Genomic DNA, 17,597 nt, shown 5'->3' on the forward strand with positions numbered 1-17,597 from the left:
TTGCAGTGCGATGGAGTCAGCACCCAGACCAGCTGTGTCTGAGAGGGAAGAGCCCAGGGAGGCACCCAGCCCTTCCAACTCTGCTGTAATGAAATCCTAAGTCTGCGTTGGAATCACTCACGGCCGACACAGAACCTTTCTCCCCCCCATTTTCCATCTCCAGGCTCTCTCCAGACATGATAAGAGCAGCGTGCCTGTGGGGGAGAATGGGGCTGTCACTAGGTTCCCATCCTCCCCTGCTGAAGTGCCCCTAGCACGGGGGGAGGGCACTTCAACCCCTTTACCCCAGGGAAATGCCCAGGTGCCTGAAAAACTCTGCCCAGTGTCTCCTGAAGGGAGAGTCAGCTTGTTTGTAAGTTCCACACGCTGCATTGCCCACAGCCTCCCAGGGCCCGTGTCTCAAAGTGGATTTGATATACCCCCACAACCCAGAGCTTCCATAAGAAAGAAAAAAAGCAGCAGGAAGAAGAAAAAAAAAAACATGAAGCAATACCCTGATGCTTCTGCAAATAGGGAAAAGGAAAGAAAGACAGCTGGCACTTAGGAAAACTTCCTCCTTACACAGCAGAGCACAGCACCTCCACGCTGGTGATATCCCAGGCTGGTTGCTCTCAGTCCCTTTTCTCTGCAGAAGGAAGAAGTTTATGTGTCAGGAGAGATGCACCTTTGCTCTACTGCAGCTCTGGCTGCAGAGGAAGCAGCACCTGCCCTGGACCCCCTTGCCTTGAGGGCAGAGGGTCTGCTGAGGGGGAGAGGTGACCAGGGAGGCTTGCTCAGAAGAAGCTCTCTGTGTTGGGTCAGGAGCTTTCTGAGTTCCCGCTGCCATGACATTTCTAGTTTTCTCTGCCCATGTCTCTGCTGCCTGGAGCTGTCCCTGTCAGGAGCTGTTTCTCTGTCTCCACATCTCCTCCCTGGCAGCACTCACACGCACCGTCCCACGCGCTGTGTACTCAGCTCAGCCTTGCAGACCCCTCCTGGCAGCAGAGCACTGCCCAGGGCCATCTCCGTAGCTGCAGGCTCTGATGGGAACATGAGTTCATTGCTGATGAGGCTGCAGAGGTGATGCTGAGGAGCTCAGTAAGTCAAAGGTGGTTTGTTTCTGATAACCTCAGATTTAGAAACCTCCAAGTGAAACACATCTGGAGTTCAGTGCCTCCTCCCAAACTGAGAGAATAATGTCCATGTCCAACACTTCCTCCACCCCAGAGGCCACTCAGAGTAGAAGACTGAAAGCACAAGCTCCTTCCCATTCAGGTAAACCCTGCCTTGATGTACTTCTTGAGAAGCTGCCTCTGCCAATGTCCGGGGGGGGGGGGGCCGATCTGGAGTTGTGAGAAGTCCTGAGCATCACAACACCCTTTGAACAGCAGAAGATCCCTGCCCTGCCCTGCTGGGGAACTGTCCTTCCACCCACGGCTTCTAACCACAACTCCATGAGGAGCTCCCCAGGCAGGTCAACTCCTGACTCTGGCTGGTGACAGAGTCCCTGCCCCAGGACACAGGCTCCTATGGTGAAGGGACCACGCTTAGAAGGACAGGCCTGGACATTGCTGGCTGCACACCCACCTTCACACCCCACAGCCATCCCCACCAGAAGGCAGCCATCATGCCCTGTCCCTCTCACACTGCAGGAGGGAAGCCCTGCTCTGCAGCCCGGCTTCCTCTTCTCCATCACAGACAGATCCCAGAGGTTGGACACATTCAGGAGATCCTGCAAGGAACCACCGACACATCACCCTGCACCCAGAGACTTACTGTGTCAGAGGCTGGGAAGAGTTCTCCTCCAGTGAGCTCTCAGCCATCCTCCCCCTCTCCCCTGCCTTCAACCTCTCTCTGCCCCGCTCCTTTCTCCTTGGTGCCCACAGGCAGCCCCCTCAGCCCTGCTGCGCTTGGCAGAGCAGCTGCTGCTGGGCAGAGCTGTCTCCCTGCAGCTCTGCCTGCTTGCTAGGAGCTCTCTCTGTCCCAGAAGCCCAGCCCAGATCAGCAGCAGAGCAACAGCCCAAGAACTTTTTAATGATCACTCTGGTAGTTTTGGTGCCAAGTCCTTCAAGCTCAGACAGTGAGAGGAAGTTGAGGAAACGTCTGGAGGAGTCAAAGTCAGATGCAAACTCCAAAGTTTCTTGGAGCACTAATGGGTTCCACTGAGGGATGTTACTGACAAAGCCTCCCTGAGGGCTGGTTAAAAATGAAAACTGGAGGCAGTGAGGACAGGTAGGCAAAGGCAAGGTGAAGGTGGCTCTGATGCTGAGTAACCCTTGCTGTGCTTCATCAAGCCAAAAGACCAAGCCCTGACTCCCCAGCCCCTGCAAGGCAGACCCTGTCCCTCAGCAATTCCTCAGGGTTCTTCCTGGGGCAGGGTGATGTGGGGATGTGCAGTGCCAAGGGCAGGGCCAGGGTCCTGTGCTTCTGGGTTTGTCCTGGGTGGGCTGAGGAGGCACTGAGGTGCTGGTGCCGTAAGGTTAAAGGGTAATCTGGCAGGCTTTGGGGGTTGAGACAACAGCCGTAGCCAAGGGGAGAAAGCCCTCGCTTCTCTTGGGGGCTTTTTGTCTTGCCAGAGCCCTTGAGTGTCTCCACCACAGGATGTCCTACAGTGTCCCACACCTGCGCTTGCCATTGCACTGTGCAGATCAGACTGTGCCCAGGAGAGGCCTGAGCAACGCCTGAGGGACATGTTCTCCCTTCCCAGAGGCTGGAGGTCAGGACCTGTAGCCTTCATGGAACACCCCCAGGTTTCCTCAACATCAGAGCGACCTTGACCTTGCCTTTGCCTGCCTGGGACGAAGGGAGCTCCTGGCAAGAGGGCAATGCTGCCAAGAGCTCTGGAGTGTCCCTCTCCTCCCACAATCCCAGAACCAAGGAGGCTGGAAGGCAGCCAGCTGCCGCCTTTTCTGGGCTTCCCCTTCATGCTTGGTTTTAGCCAGCAGCTCCTTTCTCAGCCATGCCAGCCTCCTGCCACCTTGATGTGACCTCCAGCATGTCAAGTTGGACCATTCTGGATCATGAAGAGAAGATCCTTGAGCATCAAACATCTCTCTGAACCAATCTTCTCTGCAGGGCTGTAGCTCCCTGGCAGTCTTTACGTAGGTCCCTCAGCAGGCCAAAATCTGCCTTCCAGAAGCTCTAATCTTTTGTTTCCTTCATTTTCTGAGGATTTTAAACCCAAACTTCTCACTCTGGACTTTTCCATTCCTCACCAGCTCTACCTTGTTTGTAAATGTTGCGCATTAACTCCAGCAAGATGTTAAGCACCACCCTGCAGCTTGCTCACCTCCCTCTTCCAACCTCATTCACAGAGTTGAAGAGCATGTTCAGTTGGTACATTGACCTGGTTATGTCCACTCCAAGGCTTATGCACCCCCACCCCCCCAGTCGATTCACTGAAGGGGCAGAATCAGAAACAGAGCAGGCCTTGATGCTGTGCAAACCACTAGAACATCACTTTGTTCTCAGCATTGGTTTTGCCACAAATTGTCTATTAAATATCTCTCAAATATCCAATAAATTGTCCATAAAGTATCCACTGAGTTCATGTTGTCCATGATTTGGGTTCCATTTGATATGGTGCTTTCTCAGGACAATAGTGATGTGTTGTCTGGAGTTTCTGAACAGGGAATCTAGCTCAGGTTGGGTCAGCTTTTTACGAGGTACATTTAGGAGGTATCACTGTAGAACTTCCTAAAATATGTAACTCAAATCATAGATTATTTCTGACCCAGGATAAATCTACTGTAGGTACATGTCATATTCCCCCATCATCCACCCAGTGGACCTGCGTCCTTGAGCAAAAGCAATCCCACAATCAGGTTGGCCATTTCCAACCCGTGCTGTCTTTCCCAGCCTGTTCCCTACATGCACTATAGGGATCTTATCTCCTTCTACAACAGGCAGGTTTTTGTCTGGGCAGGGCCAGGTTGGTCAGTCGAGCCTCTGGTATTAACTAGGCAGGTGGCTTCTGCCCAGGCTGCATCCCACCGCTTGTATTTCCCAGCCCCCTTTGCTCTCACTCTTGTCCTTAACAGTCCCTTCTCTCGGTCAATCATTCCGGAGGCTGGTGTGTGACAGGGGATGTGGCACACCCAATCATTGCCACGTTCCCTGGCCCAGGGGCTTCTGAGGGTGTTTCAGAAAGGAATCCTGCTGTCTGCCTCAGGTCTTTCTGGGGTGCCACAGCACTTGCTGTTCAAGGCCCAGGATGGTGTTTTGGGGGGTGGTTTGGGTCATGGGGCATGTTGCCATCCATCTGGTTGTCACTTCCACCACAGTAAGCACATGTCACTTGCCTTGGCAGGTTCGTGGCAGTGTGATATAACCCATCTGTGAGGCCTCTCTGGATTGATATCGCAGCACCATCCTTCACACCACAGAGGCTTTGCTCGCTTGGCTCACTTGACTATGGTGCGTGTGTCACACTCCTGAATAACACCTGCAATGGCTTCAGTGGTCAAGTCCACCCCTCCATCTCAAGCCCATCTGGACATTGAACTTCTCCCTAGATGTCCTGACCCTACAGGATTCCACCAAGTTATGTCTAGTGAACTGTTGTGTTCCCAGTCTAGGTCCACCTCAGCCACTTCCATTGTTGCACCTGGTCTACTTGCTTGTTGTGTTGATGTTCCTCAGGGATTTCTCTGTCACTTCCCTTGTCCCTGGTGAGTGACTCCAGCTGTTGAGCTTCCTCACCCTCTAACTCCTTACTGGTGCCCCACCATTCCAGCAGCGCAGCAGTCAGGCACCGCTCTGCTTGCCTGTCTGGCACTGGATATATTTCTGCTTTTTTCTAAGGTCTCTCAAGTTCAGTGACCTGGTAGTTTTGGTCTGGTTTTGCTGATTTTTCTCAATTCTTCCTTCTATTTCCATGTCAAGGAACAGCTTCATACTTCAAATTGTTCTCCTGCCTTACTAATAGATGGTACAGACCCATCCGTATTTGTGTGGCTTCTTTTTTACTGCTGGGGTGATTCCTCTAGTGAGTTGGGTCTTGGGTTCCTATCTCATCCCTGGTGGCCTCAGGTGTGGTTTGGGTTCCCATCCCAACCATGGTGTCATCCAGTGTCATGTCCATGTCACAACCATGGCATCCTCAGAGATGACTTGGGTCTGTATCTCAACCATGTCCTTCTGACAGCACTGAACCGATAGACACAGGCCAAGCCCCAGAACAGCCCTTGGAGCTGCTGGGTTTCACTGGGGTAGGCAAGGCACCCTTCTGTCAGGTAGTGTGTCCATGGAGCGGGATTACCTGCCTTTTCAGGCTTCAAAGAACAGGGTTTGGGAGGTGATAAGCACCCTAGGCACCTGCCCACACACCCTGACACCCAGGGACTGGCTGCCTCAGGGCATCTCTCAGGATCTCCTCACCAACAACTTGTCTCCTCTAATGCCACAATACCACACCAGATTGCACAGGCGTTAGGAAACAGGAACACTGTTACTGCGTAATTGCTGCATCATTGTCTCGAGACCCAAGGCTTATCATCTCCCCTTCCTGAGAAGAACAAGTGTTCAATCAAGATAAGGACACCTCTGTTCTCCCAAAAGTAACAGATGGATCCACGTTGAAGAGAAACACAAGTTGCTGATGCCCAATGACTTTGCAGAAGTCAATGATGGAAACATAGAATCATAGACTCATGTAATGGTTTGGGTTCCAAGGGAATTCAAATATCACCTAGTTCCAACTCTCCTGCCTTGGCAGAGACACCTCCCACTAGATAAGGTTGCTCAAGGCTCCATCCAACCTGGTCTTGGACACTTCCGGGATGGAGGTGAGGCTGACAGGTCTGTAATTACTCGAGTCCTCCTTCTTGCCCTTTTGAAGACTGGAGTGACATTTCTTTTCCTCAGGTACCTCTTCTGTTCTCCAGACTTACCAAAGATGATGGAGAGTGGTGTAGCAATGACTTCTGCCAGCTCCCTCAGCACCCGTGGGTGCATCCCATCAGGGCCCATGGATTTGTTTATGTCCAGCTTGCTTAACTGATCCCTAATCCACTCCCCATCAACCAAGGCAAACTCCTCCTTTCTCCTGACTTCCTCTGGGTCCTCAGGGGTCTGGGGCTCCTGAGGACAGTCTCCAGCAGCATAGCCAGAAGCAAAGAAGGCTTTCAATACCTCCACCTTCTTTGTATCCTCTGTCACCAGGGCATCTCCCTCATTCAACAGTGGGCCTGCATTGCCTCTGGTGTTAGTTTTGTCTGCAGTGTATTTGAAGAAGCCCTTTTTGTTGTCCTTGACCTCCCTTGCAAGGCTTAACTCCAAGGAGGCCTTAGCTTTCCAAGTTGCCTCCTTGCATCTTCTGACAACACTCTTACAGTCCTCCCAAGTGGCCATCCCCTCATTCAAAGATCTGTAGTCTCCCGTCTTCCACTTCAGTTTGCCCATTAGTTCCCTGTTTAACCATGTGGGTCTCCTGCGGTTCTCTTTCTTGATTTCCTACCCACTGGGATGCTCAGACCTTGAGCTTAGAAGAACTTGTCCTTGAATACAAACTAACTTTCCTGGGCCCCTATATCGTCTAGTACCCTATCCCATTGGATTTCACCTAGAAATTGCTTGAAAAGGCCAAAGTTGGCCCTGCTGAAGTCCAAGGATGTGATCTTGCTTGGTATTCTGTTCCTACCACACCAGATCCTGAACTCCACCATCTCATGGTTGCTGCAGCCAAGGCTGCCCTCGACCTTCACTGCTTCAACCAGACCCTGCTTGTTAGTGAGTAGGAGATCCAGCAGTGTTCGCCTCCTTGTTGGCTCATCCACCAATTGCATCAAGAAGTTATCATCGATGCACTGGAGGAACCTCCTGGACTGTGAATGGCTGGCTGTGTAGGCCTTCCAGCAAGTATCTGGGGAGTTAAAATCCCCCATGAGAAGCAGGGCCTGTGATTGTGAGGCTGCTGTCAGCTGCCTGTAGAAGGCCTCATCCACTTCCTCATCCTGGTCAGGTGGCCTGTAACAGACACCCACAACAGTATCTCCCATGCTAGCCTGCCCCTTCATTCTCACCCAAAAACTCAGCTCTCTCCTCATCCACCCCTGGCCACAACTCTGTACATTCTAGTTGCTCTCTCACGTAAAGAGCGACTCCACCACCTCGCCTTGTTGGCCTGTCTTTCGCTATAGCGGGAAAACCGCAGGAAAGCTCCTGAACACTGAGATCCGCTGCTGGCCAGTCCCGACTCGAAGCAGCTGAACTCAGTGACTGATGTTTAATATGTTCAAGTTTCTTCTTGAGAAAAATGTCATGACATTTTCTGTGTAACCAGAGTGTGGATTTCTGTATCTGCATTTCTCTTTGTAGGGACTGGAGCTGTTGCTGACAGTATATGTTTCCTGAAATCCTCGAGTGTGAGGCTTTAATGGCTGTGATTTTTTAAGACTACTCTAAACTATTAAACAGAGGTGGCTACTTCTTTGCAGTTTCTTCATGCATTTGTAAGGAAGAAATAGATCCCAGGAATCAGAAAACGTGGAGGAAAGGTCTGCCTTGTTCAGTGTCAGCTTGCTTCTGAAATCCCAGTTGCATGAAGGATTTGTCAGCTTTCTTTTGTAATAGTATTTATAATATTGAAACTCTGTGCGTGTTCCGACTGGTAGTAGAGCACATTTTTAGCCTTAGTTCTTGCATCCAGAAGGTGTCAAATTGAGGAGTCATAGAGGAGGTTACAGGCAGGGCCTTAATCATTCCTCACTCTGGAATTGTTCGTCCTAGAAAGGTGTCCACTTCTTGTGGAGTGTCTGTGTTTGTGGGGCGTGTAACAATGGTCAGCTCGTAACCTTTGGAGTGAATCACTGACATGTGACGCACAGCAATGAAGTAAAACATCCCTTGAGCTGCCTGAAGAACTTCTCTGGGGGAAAACTCACCCCCATGATTGCTCGGAAGAAGCTGCGGTTGGCTGGGGCAGACGTGGTAACCGGCTCCGTAAGGAAGTGTCAGTGTCAAAAGTGCAAGTGGAGCATTCCCCACCTCTGGTTTTTTGAGTGAGGTGCGTGTGAGTAAACTACACTCGCAGCTCAGACATGAAGGCTTTTATTGCCCGGAACAGGTTGCCGGAGGGCTGAAGTACTGCATGGGTCGCTTAGAGCCGCCAGACTCTCTGGAGTGCTCTGAGGTTCCGTTCTGGTGGGAAAATTGAGAATGTTTGGGTCAGTGCTGCCCCTGCTGTTCTTGCTTCACATTAAAACAGGACACTAAGCTAAATGGGTCGTGCTGGGTGACGTCATAGGTGGCTGCACAGGTGACAGGTGAAGAGCAGCCCCTGCCTTGTGCAGCTCCTCCTGCTGTCCCTGATGGCTCAGGAGCTGCTAGGGCAGGAGTGTGCAGCAGGCTTGTGCCGCTGCTGGGGATGTCAGTGATGGCTGAGGAGGAGACAGGACAGAAGCATGTCCTGGATCTCTTCCCGTTTCTGGCTAGCCCCTCTTGGCTGAGGAGCCAGGAGGTGCGGAGCAGGACCACGGCACGTGCAGCTGCTGGGGATGTCCCCTGTGCCTGAGCAGGAGATAGGGCAGAAGCAAGGTCCTGGCAGGTGGAGGTGCCTGTGATGGCACAGGGGGATGAGGAAATGGGAGGCCAGGAGGCAGCCCCTGGGTTTGCAGCTGCTGCTGAGGTCCCAGGTGCCTGGGGAGTTGGGAGAGCAAGAGCTTGGAGCTGGGTTGTGCAGGGGCTTGGGATGGCCATGGTGGCTGAGGAGGTGTGAGGCCAGGGGGCAGCTGGGTCTTTGCCAAAGCCATGGTGATCTTCCTCTGTTCCTGCATTACCACTACTCTGCCTGTCACACGCTGTATTTGATCTCTCTGCCTTTTCATGGATTTTCACCTGTCCTGATAAAATGATCATTTCTGAAGTCATCTTTTCAGATGCCAACTGCCCAGGCAAAGGCCTTGTCCATCATTCTCCATTTTTCTCCTTCCTTTACTCTTTGTTCATTCAGACACCTCTCACCTATGCAGCTGCTTTGAGCTTGAGGGACTAAAACAATTTCAGTAGTCTAGTTTTCTCTCGCCAGCTCTTTCATTAGGTTTATACCTACCTTTGTGTATCTATCGATCTAACACATTTCTCATAGGATTATCCCTTGTCGAAAGACGACCTCATTAGAGACACCTTGTACTTAGCACACAGTTGAGGAGTGTGTTTTATTGTTGATGAGATTTGGTCATGCTTTACTTTTCTTTGCTTGCCCATGGGAGAAGTCCTTCTGTGCCTGTGTGCAGGCAGTTCTCTAAGGAAAGCATGTGGGAGGTGGTGCAATGGAGATGTAACAGTTGTCTGCAGACTTGAGTGGAGAAGTGTGAGGTAAGACAGGATGTAAATCCCCGTCGAACAAACACAGCAATGAGGATGTAGAGGAGGTGAGGAGCAAAGCTGTCCATACAGTGTCAGACCTCAAGGGACTGCTGTTCCTAGCTGTCCAGACCTGCTGAGGAGACACTCTGCATGAATATCAATTAAAGAATCCTACTATCACCTCTTCTCTAAACTGAAAATTGAATAAAAATACACTTTTAAATTAATTTTAATAAGGTGCATTTTTCAATTTTCCTCTGTAACTACATTCTGAAAGAGCTACAATTAGCTATAGAAATCTCGAAGACTTGAAAAAATGAAAGGAAGAGAAATAGCTCCTTAGGGCTTTCTGTCTTTTAATGAGCCCCATGGGGTATTTGGCCTTAAGTAAAGGAATCTCAGCTACTGAGAAGAGACTGAGCAAACTGCTAAGTCGTTAAAGTCAGAAGCAAACCCCAAAGCCCCTTGTAGGACTGATTGGCCCCACTGAGGGCCACTGCTGACAAAGCCTCCCCAGGGACTCCTTAGAGCAGAGAACTGGAGGCTGTGCTTGCAGGTAGGCAAAGGCCCTGTGCAGGGGGCTGGAGTGCTGAGAAAACCCTGGCTTGGTTTCACCCAGCAGAAAGTCCAAACCCTGACCCTCAGGCCCTGGGCAGGCAGATCCTGCCCCTCATGGGGGGCTCAGGGCTCTTCCCGGGGGCAGTGGGGTGTGAGGGGGAGCAGTGCCAAAGGCAGGGAAACTGGACAAGCCCTCCCGCCTTCCCCAAGCAACGGGGAAGGAGAAATGGAAAGTTCTGCCTGGGAGGCCTTGGTGGCAGAGGCCACTGCCATAGCCAAGGGGCCCAAGGCCTTGCTCCTGTTGGGCCTTTGAGCCTTGCCAGAGCCCTCGGCCATCTCTGCTGCAGGCTGTCCTGCACTCTGCCACGCCTGCACCTCTTCCCTTGCAGGCTGCACACACCCATCGTGCTTTCCCACACAGCTCTGCCCTCAGCATTTCTAGACCTTTACAGATGTCTCTCCACCCTCACTGCCTGTTCCTTAAAACACAAAGCCACGGGCTGATCCTGACACCCTCTGGGGGACCTCTTGCACCACAAGGCTACCCTTTGAGGGAGAATTCTTTTTCCTCACATGCAGTCTGAACCTTCCAAGCGGCAATTTGTGGAGGTTTCCTTCTCTTCCCACTACCCAGAAAAGTTCCATCATCTCTGGAACCACCCTTCAAGCAGTTATTATAGAGCCCTGGGCGTCAACTCCATCAGCCTAAAGAAGCCCAGGTCCCTCAGCCCTCCACACAGGCCCCAAACCCCATCTTGGCAGATCCCATCTAGAGCCTCTCCAGCTCCTGCCCATTCCTCCACAATAGAGCGCCCCACATGGAGACACACTAGTCCAGATGTGGCCACAACAGTGTTCAGTCAAGGGCCATGATAACTGCTGTCTGGCTGGCCACGCTCCCCCTAATGCAGCCCTGTGTGCAGCAGGCCTTATTCATGGTCAGCATGTGCCACTGGCTAATGCAGCATCCCTCATCATGCCCAGGCTCCTCTCCTCAAGGTCACAGAATCACAGAATCACAGAACAGTGGGGGTTGGAAGAGCCCTCTGGAGGCCCTGGTCACACTCTTCTTCACACACCCCAGGATACCACTGGTCTTTTTTGCCACAAGGGCACGTCTGGCTCATGGTTAACTTGCTGTCTACTACAATTCCCAGGTCTTCCTCTGCAGAGCTGCTCTCCAGCAGGTCAACCCCCAGCCCCTACTGGTGCAGGGGGTTATTCCTCCCCATGTGCAGGACCCTACTCTTGCCGTTATTGAACCTCATGAAGTTCCTCCCTGCCCAGCTCTCCAGCCTGTCCAGGTCTCGCTGAATATCAGCACAGCCTTCTGGTGTGTCAGCCACTCCTCCCAGTTTAATATCAACAGCATGGTTTAGTTGTATATTTTAGCAAGTACTGCAGCAGATATCACCTAAATGAGAGTTTCAAAAATCTAGGCAAGTGCAACAATCATAGAATCGTGGAACTGTGTTTTTTGAGAACCTCCAGGGATGGTGACTCCACCACTTCCCTGGGCAGCCTGTTCCAGTGTTTGAGAACTCTTTCAGGAAAGAAATATTACCTCATGTCCATTCTAATCTTCCCCTGGTGCAACCTGAGGCCATTTCCTCTTGTCCTATGACTTGTTACTTGGGAGAAGAGACTGACCCCCACCTCACTACAACCTCCTCTCAGTTGTAGAGAGCGATGAGGTCTCCCCTCAGCCTCCTCTTCTCTGGACTAAACAATCCCAGTTCTCTCAGCTGCTCCTCACAAGACCTGTTCTCCAGACCCTTCGTCACCTTTGTTGCCCTTTTCTGGACACGCTCCAGCACCTCAGTGTCTTTCTTGGAGTGAGGGGCACAAAACTGCACACAGAAGTTGAGGCGCGGCCTCACCAGTGCTGAGTACAGGAACACAATCACCTCCCTGCTCCTGCTGGCCACACCATTGCTGATACGGACCGTGATGCTGTTGGCCTTCTTGGCCACCTGGGCACACTGCTGGCTCACGTTCAGCCGCCTGTCGAGCAGCACACCCAGGCTCTTTTCTGCCGGGCAGCTTTCCACCCACTCATCCCGAGCCTGTAGCAGTGTGTGGTGTTTTTGTGACCCAAGTACAGGACTCGGCTGCTGGCCTTGTTGAACCTCATACAATTGTCCTCAGCCCATCGATCCAGCCAATCCAGGTCCCTCTGTGGAGCCTCTCTACCCTCGAGTAGAACAACACTCCCACCCAATTTAATGTCATCAGCAAACTCACTGAGGGAGCACTCAATCCCCTCATCCAGATCGTCGATAAAGATGTTAAACAAGACTGGCCCCAACACTGAGCCCTGGGAGACATGGCTTGTGACCAGTCACCATCTGGATTGAACTCTGTTCACCATCACCCTGTGCTTGACCGTCCAGCCAGTAACCTCACCCAACCTGAGCTACTTGTCATGACCAGTAACTCCACACAACACACCTTTTCTGTCCTGTGTAACCACCATACCAAATGGAAAAGAAGATATTGACGAACTCAGTTGACACTTCACGGACAATTTCATGGACATTTGAGAGGGGTGGCCCACAGTTAAAGCAGTGATAGATGTCTGTAAACAGTATGATTGGAAGGGGGTGGTTGTATATGAAGGTCTTTTGGATAGTGTGGGACCTGAGTATGACAGAAATGGGATGGAATAACGGGTGGAGATTGGACTGGGCCTGGCTGGGCTGGACTTACTTCTCTTCATGAAAGCTCCTGTGGTGCTATGTCTCAGTCTTGTGACTAAAACCATGCTGAGAATACACGAATGTTCTAGCTGTTTCTGAAAAGTGTTTGAAAAGACTCAAGGCCGGCTCTGTTTCTGACTGTGCCACACCAGTGAATAAAGGGATGAGGGTGCAAGAGGTTGGGAAGAGAAACAAGAAGGCCGTTGACCGCAAATGGTCACCTTAACCCGCAAGTATTCTTGCTTTTACTGTCCTTTAGTCTTCCCCTGTCCCATAGAGGTTGATGAGGGATGTGAGCAAGCCGCAGGGTTGTGCCTAATTTCTTGCGGTTGTTAATCCACAATACATACAAAACAAGGAAGAGCTGGCTAGGAACGGAAATGTCAGGGGTGAGAAGGTAGAGTTGAGGAACCTGAGAAAATGGGAAGAAAGTAAAGAACAGGGCTTCTGGAGGGCCTGCTGAGGGACGTCCCTAGAAGAACCCACGGTCTACAGCCCTGAAGAGAAGACGAGTGCAAAGAGCTGTTTGATGCTCAAGGATCTCCTCTTCATGACCCAGAATCGTCCACCTTGACATGCTGGAAGTCACATAAAGGTGGCAGCAGGCTGGCATGGCTGAGAAAGGAGCTGCTGGATAAAACCAAGCATGAAGGGGAAGCCCAGAAAAGGTGGCAGCTGGCTGCCTTCCAGCCTCCTTGGTTCTGGGATTGTGGGAGGAGAGGGATACTCCAGAGCTCTTGGCAGCACTGCCCTCTTGCCAGGATCTCCCTTCCTCCCAAGCAGGCAAAGGCAAGGTGAAGGTCGCTCTGATGGTGAGGAAACCTGGGGGTGTTCCATGAAGGCTACAGGTCCTGACCTCCAGCCTCTGGGAAGGGAGAACAGGTCCCTCTCAGGCATTGCTCAGGCTTCTCCTGGGGACAGTCTGATCTCACGGTGCAATGGCAAGCGCAGGTGTGGGACACTGTAGGACTTCCTGTGGTGGAGATGCTCAAGGGCTCTGGCAAGACAAAAAGCCCCCAAGAGAGCCGAGGTCTTTCTCCCCTTGGCTAGGGCTGTTGTCTCAACCCCCAAGGCCTCTCAGATGACCCCTTCACCCTATGAAACCGGGACCTCAGTGCCTCCTCATCCCACCCAGGACAAACCCAGAAGCAGAGGACCTTGGCCCTGCCCTTGGCCCTGCACATCCCCACATCACCCTGCCCCAGGAAGAACCCTGAGGAACAGGTGAGGGACAGGGTCTGCCTTGCAGGGGCTGGGGAGTCAGGGCTTTCTTTTGGCTTGATGAAGCACAGCAAGGGTTACTCAGCATCAGAGCCACCTTCACCTTGCCTTTGCCTACCTGTCCTCACTGCCTCCAGTTTTCTTTTTTTACCAGCCCCCAGGGAGGCTTTGTCAGTAACATCCCCCAGTGGAACCCATTAGTGCTCCAAGAAACTTTACAGTTTGCATCTGACTTTGACTCCTCCAGAGGTTTCCTCAACTTCCCGTCAGTGTCCGAGTTTCACGGACTTCGCACCAAAACCATTAGAGAGATCATTAAAAAGTTGTTGGGCTGTTGCTGTGCTGCTGATCTGGACTGGGCTCCTGGGACAGAGAGAGCTCCTAGCAAGCAGGCAGAGCTGCAGGGAGACAGCTCTGCCCAGCAGCAGCTGCTCTGCAAAGCGCAGCAGGGCTGAGGGGGCTGCCTGTGGGCACCAAGGAGAAAGGAGCGGGGCAGAGAGAGGTTGAAGGCAGGGGCGAGGGGGAGGATGGGTGAGAGCTCACTGGAGGAGAACTCTTCCCAGCCTCTGACACAGTAAGTCTCTGGGTGCAGGGTGATGTGTCGGTGGTTCCTTGCAGGATCTGCTGAATGTGTCCAACCTCTGGGATCTGTCTGTGATGGAGAAGAGGAAGACGGGCTGCAGAGCAGGGCTTCCCTCCTGCAGTGTGAGAGGGACAGGGCATGACGGTTGCCTTCTCCTGGGCATGGCTGTGGGCTATGGACCTGGGCATGCAGCCTGCGGTGCCCAGAGCTGTCCTCCCAAACAGGTTGTCCTCACCCAGGGGGCTGTGACCTGGAACAGGGACTCTGTCATCAGCCAGGATCAGCCCTCAGCTTTCCCACTGAGCTCCTCATGGAGCTGTGGGGAGAAGCTGTGGGTGGAAGGGAGATTCCTAGCAGGGCAGGGCAAGGATCTTCTGCTGTTCAAAGGGTGCTGTGCTGCTCAGGACTTCTCACTGCTCCACATCACCCCCAGAACAATGGCAGAGGAAGCTTCTCAAGAAACACATCAAGGCAGGGCTTACCTGAATGGGATGGAACCTGTGCTTTCAGTCTTCTACTCTTAATCACCTCAGGGGTGGAATGAGGGTTTGGACATGGAAATTATTCTCTCCGTTTGGGAGAAGGCACTGAAACTCCAGATGTGTTTCACTTGGAGCATTCTAAATCTGGGAGTATCAAAAACAAACCACCTTTGGATTACAGGCCTTCCCAGCATCAACTCTCCATCCTCATCAGCAATGAACTCATGTTCCCATCAGAGCCTGGTGTCACGGAGGTGCCCCTGGGCAGTTCTTGGCTGCCAGGAGGTGTATGCAAGGCTGAGCTGCGTACACAGAGCATGGGATGGGGTCTGTGGGTGCTGCCGGGGAGGAGATGTGGGGACAGAGAAAGAGTTCCTGACAGGGACAGCTCCAGGCAGCAGAGACCTGGGCAGAGAAAACTAGAAATGTCATGGCAGTGGGAATTCAGAAAGCTCCTGATCCAATACAGAGAGGTGCTTCTGAGCAAGCCTCCCTAGTCAGCTCTGCCCCACAGCAGACCCTCTGCCCTCAAGCTGAGGGGGGTCCAGGGCAGATGCTGTCTCTTCTGCAGCAAGAGCTGCAGTAGAGCAAAAGTGCATCTCTCCTGACACATAAACCTCTTCCTTCTGCAGAGAAAAGGGACTGAGAGCAACCGGCCTGGGATATCACCAAAGTGGAGGTGCTGTGCTCTGCTGTGTAAGGAGGAAGTTTTCCCATGTGCCAGCTGTCTTTCTTTCCTTTTCCCCATTTGCAGAAGGATCAGGGTATTGCTTCGTGTTTTTCTTCTTTGTGCTGCTGTTTTTTCTTGCCTATGGAAGCTCTGGGTTGTGGGGATATCTCAGATGCACTTTGAGATACTGGCCCTGGGAGGCTGTGGGCAACGCAGCGTGTGGAAATTACAAACAAGCTGACTCTCCCTTCAGGAGATGCTGGGCAGAGTTTTTCAGGCACCTGAGCATCTCCCGGGGGTAAAGAGGTTGAAGTGCCCTTCTCCCGTGCTGGGGGCACTTCAGCAGGGGAGGATGGGAACCTAGTGACAGCCCCATTCTCCTTGACAGGCATGCTGCTGGTATCATGTCTGGAGAGAGCCTGGAGATGGAAAATGGCTGTGAGAAATGTTCTGTGTTGGCCGTGAGTGATTCCTTTGCAGACTTTGCTGTTCAGGAGAGCAGAGTTGGAAGGGCTGGGTCCCTCCCTGGGCTCTTCCCTCTCAGATACAGCTGGTCTGGGTGCTGACTCCATCGCACTGCAATAAATAGGGACAATTGTCACATGGTCACTGAGGCAAATACCTCTCACTGAACTGAAGGCACCCATTACCAGGAACACCTACCGAATGCAGGGGCTGTTTGACACCACTGCAATAGCACAGGTCTGACTTCTCTGGAGCCCATGGGCAGAGCCCCTGCTCATCAATGCTGACCTCACAAAAAGGAAATGACTGAATTTACCCTTAAAAAAGAAGCCATTATGGGGGTTATCAGAAAGAAATTGCATAAGACTGGCTCAGAGAAATCTGTCCTCACTTGTCAATGTCTTCTCCTCTTTCAACAGTCTCCTATTCCTGCAGTGAGATAATGTCCAACAGCAGCTCCATCACCCAGTTCCTCCTCCTGCCGTTTGCAGACACACGGGAGCTGCAGCTTTTAACCTTCGTGCTCTTCCTGGGCATCTACCTGGCTGCCCTCCTGGGCAATGGACTCATCATCACTGCCGTAGCCTGCGACCACCGCCTTCACACCCCAATGTACTTCTTCCTCCTCAACCTCTCCCTCCTTGATTTGGGCTCCCTCTCCACCACTCTCCCCAAAACCATGGCCAATGCCCTCTGGAACACCAGGGCCATCTCCTACGCAGGATGTGTTGCACAGTTTTTTCTCTTTGTCTTCTTGATCACAGCAGAGTTTTGTCTTCTCACCGTCATGGCCTACGACCGCTATGTTGCCATCTGCAAACCCCTGCACTACGGGACCCTCCTGGGCAGCAGAGCTTGTGTCCACATGGCAGCAGCTGCCTGGGGCAGTGGGTTTCTCAATGCTCTCCTGCACACGGCCAGTACATTTTCACTGCCCCTCTGCCAAGGCAATGCTGTGGACCAGTTCTTCTGTGAAATCCCTCAGATCCTCAAGCTCTCCTGCTCACACTCCGACTTCAAGGAAGTTGTAGTCCTTGTGGTCAGTGTCTGTTTAGGCTTTGGTTGTTTTGTGTTCATTGTGGTGTCCTACGTGCAGATCTTCAGGGCCGTGCTGAGGATCCCCTCGGAGCAGGGACGCCACAAAGCCTTTTCCACCTGCCTCCCTCACCTGGCCGTGGTCTCCCTCTTTGTCAGCACTGGCATGTTTGCTGACCTGAAGCCCCCCTCCATCTCCTCCCCACTCCTGAACTTTCTGCTGGCAGTTCTGTACTCGGTGGTTCCTCCAGCAGTGAACCCCCTCATCTACAGCATGAGGAACCAGGAGCTCAAGGACGCCCTGAGGAAACTGATGACTGGTTGCTTTTCAGAAGCAGTAGTGAACTGCCCATCTTCCCCTGCATATCACTAGTAATGGAACTCATTACTGGCATGGCCTGTAGGTTTGGGAGGTTGACTTGTTTTCTTTAGTTTTAGCTGTTCTTGGTTCTGTTAAGGCTGTCCACAAACCCTCTCCTTATTCTTCATCCTACTTCTATATCAGTATCTGCCTGCCTTGTGTGCCCCAATGGATTTGTATAAATAAGGAGCTGTGCTCTCCGTGTGTTTAATCCAAATAAAGGACCCTGCACCGACTT

The 17,597-nt window shown here is 52.2% G+C and overlaps 1 protein-coding gene across 1 annotated transcript; it reads left to right on the forward strand.

The window, feature by feature from the left end:
• The first annotated feature begins 16,405 nt into the window (after positions 1 to 16,405).
• LOC147412906 (olfactory receptor 14A16-like) lies at positions 16,406 to 17,371 on the forward strand. Its single transcript, XM_086480782.1, has one exon. The coding sequence runs from the start codon at positions 16,406 to 16,408 to the stop codon at positions 17,369 to 17,371; it is 966 nt and encodes a 321-aa protein (XP_086336908.1).
• Positions 17,372 to 17,597: the final 226 nt, after the last annotated feature.

This window comes from Leptosomus discolor, unplaced genomic scaffold, assembly GCF_034619465.1.
Source record: "Leptosomus discolor isolate bLepDis1 unplaced genomic scaffold, bLepDis1.hap2 HAP2_SCAFFOLD_35, whole genome shotgun sequence".
Taxonomy (NCBI): Eukaryota; Metazoa; Chordata; class Aves; order Leptosomiformes; family Leptosomidae; genus Leptosomus; species Leptosomus discolor.

Coding starts and splice junctions, on each gene's coding strand:
- LOC147412906 (XM_086480782.1), top strand. CDS start 16,406: ATGTCCAACAGCAGCTCCATCACCCAGTTCCTCCTCCTGCCGTTTGCA.